We start from the raw sequence: 10000 nt of genomic DNA, 5'->3' as shown, positions 1-10000 counted from the left end.
CGTTTGACGACCATAATATTTGATTAAATTATCCAGTTTTGTACTGATGCATTGTCATTCTCAGGTATCTTCTGTTCTGCACTTCATTAATGACAAGACCTGAAGTTGCGCTTATTCTTTGTTGTACTATGTCTTACACTGTGTCAAATGTTTATACTGGGTTATTTTATTTATTTATTTTGTGGGATTTTTGCACTTTACCAACTCTTCTGTATTGATGCTACTAACAAAGTTTTGTTGTTCCTTTGTGACAATGACAATAAATAATCTGAATCTGAATCTTATGTCCAAACGATCTATAATTGTCAGGATCTCAAACATAATATTTCTGAAATGTGGACCCATTTGCCGAAACAGGTCACATATTCTTTCAATCATATTCTGCATCAGGCCCAATATATCTATCCTTCTTCTAGAGCCTCACCTCCATCATCAAACAGCCACCAGACATCAACTGTGCCCTTCCCTTGTTTCTTCTGGAACTGCTGGCTGGCCTCCAACAATCTCTGGTCAGACACATTCAGTGGTACAGTCATGTTCTTCTTATCTGCAAGGATGGTTGCCAGACACATGCATGCACACAACAGCACACGGAAACAACAAAAAAAGCTCATTTAGAGAACAGTAGAACAGTAAAAACTTTGGTAGAACATTTAAAGCAGTCTTTGCTCAGCAAACATCTAATGGTCTAAATTATTGGGAATCCTAGCAGCAACATCATAAACAGAACCGATATTACATCAGCACTGAGGAAATATCAACAATCAACAACAGAAAACAATTTTCAAGGTTTGGCACATTCTTGGCTAGTCTAGTTGGCTAGATACAACTGCATACACAAACAAGAGACATTTTCATCAGCATCTTACGGCAATGCATCAATTGCAGAGAAGAGAATCGGCAGACTGAAGACATTTGCATACTTGCCAACTTTGGATTGTGGAAAATAGGGAGATTTTTTTTTTCCATCAGCGATTCGATCGTTGTTTGACCAACATCTAGCCATTAATGTTCGCGTTTTGTCGCCGCGGGAAGTGAACACAGTGCCGTAGGGGTGTGCACTCCCTACCCCCCCAAAAAACCCAAAACAAAAACAAAAAACAATTCTCATAAGAATCGTGATCGTCATTTACTCCAATTCAAAATCAATATAAAATGTACCAAATCTGTTTTATTTAAATTATTTTATACTGTCTTGCCCTTGTTTGTGTGTGCCTTTATTGGGAGCACTGCTCATGTTGTACGCAATTTGGCCACTTAGGGGCAGTGTGGTCCAGCGCGTTCTGATACACTGTTGAGTTGTAGCCACATTAGACAGTAGAAGAAAAAAGTCAGCATCAAGTTATGCCAATAAAAGTTTTTTTGTTTTGTTTTTGCAGCGCAGTGAGTAATGTTAAGATGCTTCTCTGTATACAGTCCTACTTTTTGTGATATGGACCGATTTGGGTCGGCACTTCTGAGTACCGATTCATGTAAAATCTAACGGTGCCATGTTTCGGTTCTGAAGCACGTCTTTCAAAGTTGTGACAGTGTGGGAGTGGAAGAGTTGTCGATTTTCCATGGCGTACTTGAACGTAACATAATATGTGCACCCACTAGCACAGGATTTCCCATGCGAAGAACAAGGCCGAGGGCGCGGTCGGGGCTCGCAGGAGCCCGGCCGGCGGTAGCGATGGGCGGCGAGCGGTGGCCAGTGGTCCCTGCGGCGGCTTGGCTGAGAGACCGACCGCCGCCGCCTTGGTCTGCCCTGCAGCGTCCAAATGATTAATTTGAACCCAATTATTCTCTTTGTTCATGGCATGTACTCTTCCAACTGTCATTAAAAAATATATATATTTCAGTCCAACGTGGGTTCAAAAGTACCGAAAATTGGTACCGTCGAGTAACGGTATCGATTCCCAGGTACAGAGTCTTGGTACAGTACTGGTACAAATAGGGCCATTTCTAGGTTTATGGGGGCCCTAGGCAAGATGCTGTTTGGGGGCCGCTAGTTTGCCAAACTCTATGCCAAACTCTGCTCTACGTCCCTAACTGTGTGACACAAAAACACCAGCCACTGCTTATCATCACAGTTTATTTGATTTATATCCTATGTTTATTTTTTAAGTATAAAAGGGATACAATAAACAAATATTAGAGACGGATAAAGACGTAACATTTTAATCTTTTTCAGGCACTGATGTCAAAAGTACTAGTGTTCAGTCTTTATGTAAAAGTAGTTATTTGTGCAAAAAAACTGCTCTGATAAAAGTAGAAGTACTGAAGTCACTCCCTTACGTAAGTAAAAGTACAAAAATACCAACTTGAAAATGTACTAAGTAAAAAAAGTAAAAAGCCAATTGACTTATTTTTCAAAATAAAACAAAAAATAGAATTAATTCTTATATTCCTAAACTCAGAATACTGATCAACAGAACAAAGCTGTAGCAACATAACCCGCATATCTAGTGCTGCCATTATATTTTTCATAACCACCTCGGGAATTTGGTGTTCTCAACAGTGTCATAACTTAGAAAGTGCAAACAAACAAAAAAGGTGCAAAAACACACCAAACTACTAGGATTATGTATAAACAATGACAGGATTGGGACCATATTCAAAAATAAAAACTACCCCAAAAATTTTATTCAGCCTCAACAGAAGCAGGTTTTCTATGTTTTGTGAATGGATGCGAGCAAAGAATGAGTAACAGAATACCCAATTGGCTTTCAGCCGATATATACTGTAGTCTGGTGCGTTTGTTTGTTTTTTGTTTTGTATAGCATGATTTTGGAATTTGGAACACCCCCCCCCCCCTTTTTTTACTTTCTTTTATTCACGGTGCCAAGTTTAACAAAAGTGTGGGTGACAGGATAGTAAAATTGACTTACTTTAGCCCGCTGCTATGCTACTAGCTCCCACATGATAAAACTCTAGCATTCGGGATGACTGACAGCTCACGCACTTTGTAAATGTTATTAAGTCTTCCAGTAAACACGATCACCACTACCTGATCCATTCCCTTAAAGCAAGACGCTTTAAAACTGGCGGCCATTAGGGATCTTATTTTCCTGCGTGTGATCATTGACTAGCAACTCGTCTGGTTTCCGGTGCACAACGCGTGAGCTTTGCGTGTCTTACGCCCAATTCACACTGACTGCGGAAAGGACGCGGTGCGTTTTCCATACGGGAAATAGAAAGCATTCGAGTCTGCGTGTCAATTCACACCAGCTGCAGTGCGGGGTGCGTATGCGGTGCGGAAGGGATGTGGTGTTGCGGAAGGTTTCCACAAGCGTTCTATTTTTTCCGGACGCCGCATGCGGAACGCTTGAGGATTTTCCTGAAACTGAAGAAATCACACGAGCCGGACAGCAAGTCGAGCGTCAGCATCAAGGTAGATCCGATATATTTCAAAATAAAACCGTTCGCAAACTCATTTTTGGGGGGAGTGAAGCTAGCTAACTACTGTAGATAGTATGACAGGAGTCGGACATTTAAGACAAACAACTAGCTCAGATTAAATTAAACATGACAAAATAACACTATTTAAACACAAAACGTACTTACCCATGGTAGAAGTCACAGAAATAATGTCCAAAAGCATATTGATGTGACAACAGGCAAGTTTGGCTATTGTTTACAAATAGGACTCTATATACACGGTTGTTATCGCGTGAACTCAACTATCCAGCGTGAACCCCCATGATCTTGTGGTCTGGCGGGTGCAGATTTCCGGACACGGACAGCTCACGCAACGCACACGGTGTGTATTGCAGTCAGTGCGGCGGCCGTACGGAAAACGCACCATGTCCGCTCTGCTGTCAGTGTGAATTGGGCGTTACGTTGTGTCGTCACGTACACCAAAAGTAACGACCCCATTTTCAAAATGTAAATTTTTAAATATATGATTAGCTAATTAGTGCGAGTAGCGCACTAATTAGCGTTAGCGAGTCAATGGCGCTTTCCATTGTGCGTTAGCCTTGAGCTAGCTATGTTCTGGAAACAAGGTAAACAAAGTGTGTTTGCATTTAAATGTGCACTGTGTGTAATTTTCTTTGTTTTGTGTGTTTAGATTTAGAGTTAGCCTTGATACTGTTCCAATAGTATTGTTAGTTTGAGTTCATGTTGCTTGGGGGACTGATTAGAGTGGGGGAACACACTACAGGAAGTGAGGTAGTCCCAGCGTGTCCTATGAGCCAGGAATAACGTACAGTGTTGAGTTATTTATATAAATACAAGTAATCAAGTCACTGCTTTAATCGTCCACTCTGTAGGGTCAGTGAGAACGGAACAGGGTGAAAAAGATACCAGCACTGGACTTTTTTTGTGGGACTGTTCGCTGTCTGCAAAACTGTACTGAGGGCAGAATATATATAATATGAAAGCTATAACATTTAAAGCTAGCTACATAGCGTAGCAGTTGTGGTCCACACACCGTTTTTGTGGCACTTTCCTTACAATTCAAAACTTAATAAATGTTAAAATAAAAAAAATAAAAAAAACTATTTAATGTCTCCGTTTGTCATTCTGTCTTACAAACCAGACTGGAGTAGATCATGACGATTATTTGTACATCTATAGATTGAAGCAGAAATCATTGTCAATCAAATTATTTTGAATCAAAAATCATTTCTGAATCGAATCGCAAACCCAAAATTCATAATCAAATTGAATTGTGAGACAGTCAAAGATTCCCACTCCTAATGTGCCAATTAATATTTATCGACTGGGGTTGAATGGCCACTGGCCGTAAAATGGACTGGGTACTTGGGAAACTCATTAAATTGCCGATGGTCAGTCCTCCCCAAGTGTCAGGTGTCTGGTCATCTCTATTCTATGCTATGTATGAACCAGTATAGCACTGCGGGTTGCTCTCCCCTTTAAGGCTGCAGCTATCGCATATTTTGGTATTCAAATATCCTATGGAAAATTCTACGGAATAATCGGGTATGCGGATATAAGTAAAATATTTTTACTTGGTGAAATAATTATGAATACAGAAGACATTAAAAACATATTTCCGCTTAACTCATTAACTCTCAGCCATTTTCACTGAAGCAACCCCCTTGCCCCCTGCTGTTTTACTGGATTTTGACTGATTTTGAAAGGCCCACAGAATATTGTGTTCTATTGCTCTAAAAACATGGAACCTACCAAAAGAAGATTAGAGTCTCTTTTTTCTTCAGGACAAAAGTATATTTGTATCTTTTTCTGTTTTGCAGCAATTAGCGTTAGAATATAGCTAAGTTTCATCATTATTCACAAATCTGTTGAAAACACTGGGAAAAAGTGCTTGTTGCAACATGGCCATGGCTAATCTCTTATACCCTGCTGCCACTTGCTGGCCATTCTTTTGTAATAACTACCATTGTTTTAAGCAACCTCTTCATATCAGAAGCCGTATCAAAGCCTTCTGTATGCTTTAGCATAAAAAAAACATAAAAAACATATAAATAACGTATTATTACGTTTTGGGGTTTGAATAATAACCAACTTTAATTTCTGGATAACCTACTTTTTTGAAATTATTATTTTTTTTTTTTACTTGAATTTAAATTGTGCTTAGCAGCACATTATTTTCCTCTCTAGAAGCAATAGTGAGCTTAAAAACAAATCTCTCCCTACAGATTTTGGAATGACCTCCGTTAAATGTTTGGCAACCTCCCGCTCTATCCACTTTTAAAACCTCTCTTAAAACACGTCTTTGTTCCTTGGCGTTTGACTCAGCATGACCAATGTTTCAGTGTTTTGTGGTCCCTGCTGTATTTTGTGTTATTAATTTGATATTTATTTTATTTACTAACCTACTTGTGTTATTATTTGTTTACTTTGTGTTATTTTCTTTTACCTGTCTTTATTCCATGACTGATTTTTACTCCATGTACAGCACTTTGTAGGCAGCAAGTACTTTAAAGTGCTTTATAAATGAAGTTGAGTTGAGTAGTTTTTGGTCTGTGAGACAAGTGACGTTAGAACCACAATTGTGATTTTGCTGACTGCAATTTCACAATTGAGTAAGCCCTGTTTGTTAAACTGATCACTAGTAACGGCAAATGTGTCAGGTTGTCACCATCAAAGTGTGCAGTCATCAGGTCAATTAAACTGCCTTGGAAAAGTAGTCCAAAGGCTCTTGCTGTAGCCGCTAGCACTGTTAGCGCACTAATACTGTTAGCCACCCTAAACTGGCAACAGGCACCGTGCAATACAATGTCAGCGTAATTAAGTATTTTGTTTAGCGCATTTAATTGACGATTGAACTTCAGGACGCAGTTATGTTGACGTGGGTCGCAATAGTTTATGCTGGCAATATTACTGATTGTGCAAGACGTGTCAAGTCATCCGTTGCACCGCAACAAGCTACCGGAAAACAACTTCAAAATAAAAGCATTCCAAGGCATTGCGCTCAACATACTATTTGGTAAGGTAAGGTTTATTTTGAAGTTGGCCTTCTCTCTGCATTGGTGGCATGTTACCAGACAATGTGTCAAATATTCCCCACAATATAAACTGTTTACTCTGCTGTAAAACCAGGAGATTAGAGGGAAAAATTACTGATCGGGAGATAGGGTTGAAATTCGGGAGTCTCCTGTCTGAATTGGGAGAGTTGGCAAGTATGCATTTGGAAGAAACAAATGTTGGCACAGAAAATTGGGTTAAGTTTTAGGCATTATAACACACACACAGAGGTTGAGCAAATAGTCTTGAGCTTGAAATTGGAATAGCAGGAAAGGAAACTGTATCAGCTAGTTTGTCAGCAGAAACAACAACAAACAATTATGACAGAGAGCACTACCATATACAGTCTACCATCGCATACTTGCGGTTTGGCACACGCTGGGGGAGGGGGTATATCGAATATTTATCAGTGGGTTTTGAATACTTTTTTGTGTTAAAAAAGAAGAAGAAAAAAAAAGAAGAGTGAATCCAATGCATTTCAATGGCCGTCAATTATACGCAGATTTTTTATATTCGCACGCCGGCCTGGCCCCTATAGCCTAGGCATATTTATTGACCGTACAATGACACTTCAACTTATGAGTGCCCCAAAAAAGTTGCCTCACAGTCACCAATGTATTTCCAGTTGGGCCAATGAACAGTACAGTCAATGGCACAGAGCTTAAGCTTAAGCATTGGGACTTGTGGCTTACAGTAATTATGATGTTTAAACTAATTTACTGTATTTCTTTAGATTTGTTTTCATTGTTTAACATAATCGTGGTGAGCGCTGAAACAGATTAATTAATAGGACCTCAAGTTCAATGTGGAAAATTGATCTGATATAAAAGTAAATTGAGTCACATGCTTGATCATGGAAGATAAACTTGCAAGTCAAGGTATTGCTGTAGTAGGTTAACTAATGTTAATTTTAAAAAGGTAGTTCAAATCAAATTTTTATTTAGTTCAAAGGAAGGAAAAGAGAGTAAAATATAGATAAGAAAGCGTTATGCTGCAAAAGAAAGACATAAGACCACTAATTTAAGTGGATATCCTGCCTTTTTTCAACAGGGGCTGGGATGTAGCTTTGCCATCATCTTCATCATCTGGGAAATGTAAGACAAAAGGACAGAAAAATTTTACTTTGCAAAGTTGATTTGATTGCCAGAAGTTGTTGTGACTGAATACCTGAATTGTCTCAGAGACTTCAATAAACAATAAAAACATGCAAATAAAAAAATATTAATATACATTTAGACCTTTAAAAAAATGACATTACTCAGGATTTACAAAAAAGTCATTAAATAAAAACAATTTGGTGCTTCAAAGATGTCATATTGAAGTAAAATCTCCGAAGATCAACAGCATGTATTGTCGTCATGTTGTTGTAATGTCATGTTTTGGCTGACAGGAAGGGGACAGTCTTCATTTCCAAAATGTCCAGCAGGAAGAGGACAGAACAAACAAAAAAAAAACCTTGAAAAAAGTATAAACAGTAAACTACAAACCATGGATCAAAAAAACTAACAAACATTTCGTAGGTTAAATTAAATTGAGTTAATTACTTTTCAATTGCCCTTTGGATATTCATTTTATTAGAGAGGGGGAGGAAAGAGGCAAACCTGCATAACAGCAAAAAAGATAACAAAGTTCAGTTTTATTGTTTTCAATACGCTTCTTTCAAAAACAAAGTAACACACTACTAGGTGTGTCCGAAAAGTTTCCGAACTGGTGTCAGATACATTTCATACTAAAAACTAAGAGTTTTACCTTTACTGTTGGCCAGACATCAAACAACATGTTTCCAAAGAAATCCTGGAGCATTTGCTTTGTTCAGCTCGTGAGAAGAGCTGAGTTCAGAGGTCAGAGTTGAGGCAAGACAAGTTGTGGTTGCTACTTGCTACACTATGACAATGCGCCTGTTCACGTTGTCATGTGCATCCAATAGTTCCTGAATCCTGGCCAAGAAGAACATCACCTTGCTAGAGTAGTAACCTTCTTACTCACCCAACCTGGCTCTATGATAAAATTTTGTGTGCTCTTTTCCCAGCTCAAGGGGGTCTGATTTCCTTTTCACAGTTTTAATTATTATTATTATTATTTTTAGTTTAGTCCGTTTTACTACTTTATTAGTCGGGTTGGCTAGGTTTTAATTTTTTTGAAAATGCTTTATTTCAGTTTTAATTAGTTTTTTTTTTTTTAAGTATTTATAATTTAAGTATAGTATTTGTGAAGTGCTAGATAATAAAAAAAAGGTCACTCGTGATTGTACAATAAAGTAAACTACAATCTCAAACGAATGTTTGACCTTCCTTCTCAAATACCGATTTAAATACTAATAATTTAAATGAACCCTGAAAGCCCATGTATGATATTTGTTGACAAAGACAAAAACGGATGACATTTGGCTAGAGTTATAGTAATATTACTGTTGTTAGTTTTATAAAACCAAGATGCTCATTCAATTTCCAGTAGTTGTTTTTTAAAAGCATTTAAAAAAAACATTTTTTTTTATTAACCATTATAACAATAACTTCTGAAAATTAAGGTTATTAGAGATTACTTCAACATTTTATTACGGTAACATAGGAAGTAAATTAATTTTTTTTTTAAAATTATTTATTAAGAAAAGATTAATATTTTTGCATTCATTTCACATATAGTGGACAAGTACCGGAATTTTTTTTTTTAACCATCAGGGCTAATTAATACTTCTTAAAATGTAAACATTGTGACCCAGGCCAGTACCAAATGGGCAGCGGCTAGGTACCAGTCCACGGACCGGTGGGTGGGGACCACTGCTGTACATTACTGTGTGTATCGATTAAAAGTATTGAGTATTTTGATTTGAGAATCGTGTATTAGATGAAGCATAAAGATCTGGTATCAGAGGCATCAATATTTCATATATAAGTATGTCAATATATAAGTATTGTTACACACATATATACGACTACCTGGTGTTATGGCTGGGGTAATGTCTTGCTGCAAGTCTGTACAGGTGCATCCAAATTGCCAACGAGGTGACCAGGTGGCTGAAAGTTATGCTCCCCGATTGGTGGAAATAGAGGCTCATTTCCTTTAAGACCTGCGAGGCAACCCAACCCTTCTCAATCTCCTCCTAACTGGCCACGCCTATAATTTGTTTGCAGTCATTTGTTATTTGAGTAGGGGTGAACTGCCATTTCTGTTTACTAAGTTTTCCTCTGTTTTCTCAGTTAGAAAGATAAGACTGTTTTTGCTTTCTTTAGTTGTTCAGGTTAGTTTTTACTTTCTGGATAGAGATGTTTTGTTTGTTATGTTGGCCTAGGTTCACCCTGAAGTCTTTTTTTGTTTGTATGCTGATGGAAGCTTGAACAGCCCATGTAAATAAATTTATATTTGTTTTACTTGAAGATTCTGAGTGGCTGCTTGGGATGTGAGGGAGTTGGAACCCTAGCTTTGTGTTGCATCCTGCACACCACTAGGTGGGACGTAACACTGGACTGAGCACTCAGAGCTAAGCAGTAAGCCAGAGGTGGGCAATCTCGGTCCTCGAGGGCCGTAGTCCTGCAGGTTTTGGAGGTTTCTCACTTCCAACGCAAGC

General features: G+C 38.2%; 1 protein-coding gene across 2 annotated transcripts in view; it reads right to left on the bottom strand.

Annotated features, from left to right (window-relative positions):
- The window catches only part of slc12a2 (solute carrier family 12 member 2), a 118215-nt gene that overhangs the window by 15056 nt on the left and 93159 nt on the right, over positions 1-10000 (bottom strand). Inside the window, exons 21-22 of one of the 2 annotated variants that reach the window (XM_077585618.1) lie at positions 7473-7520; positions 425-547 (exon numbers count right to left, since the gene is read on the bottom strand). In XM_077585618.1, coding sequence (XP_077441744.1) covers positions 425-547; positions 7473-7520 — 171 coding nt within the window. The remainder of the gene's footprint in view (positions 1-424; positions 548-7472; positions 7521-10000) is intronic. The other variant, XM_077585619.1, reaches the window with a different exon arrangement.

The sequence above is a fragment of the Vanacampus margaritifer genome, chromosome 14, assembly GCF_051991255.1.
Source record: "Vanacampus margaritifer isolate UIUO_Vmar chromosome 14, RoL_Vmar_1.0, whole genome shotgun sequence".
Taxonomy (NCBI): Eukaryota; Metazoa; Chordata; class Actinopteri; order Syngnathiformes; family Syngnathidae; genus Vanacampus; species Vanacampus margaritifer.
The sequence above is the reverse complement of the archived record's forward strand: the minus strand, read 5'-3'. Positions and strand labels throughout refer to the sequence as shown.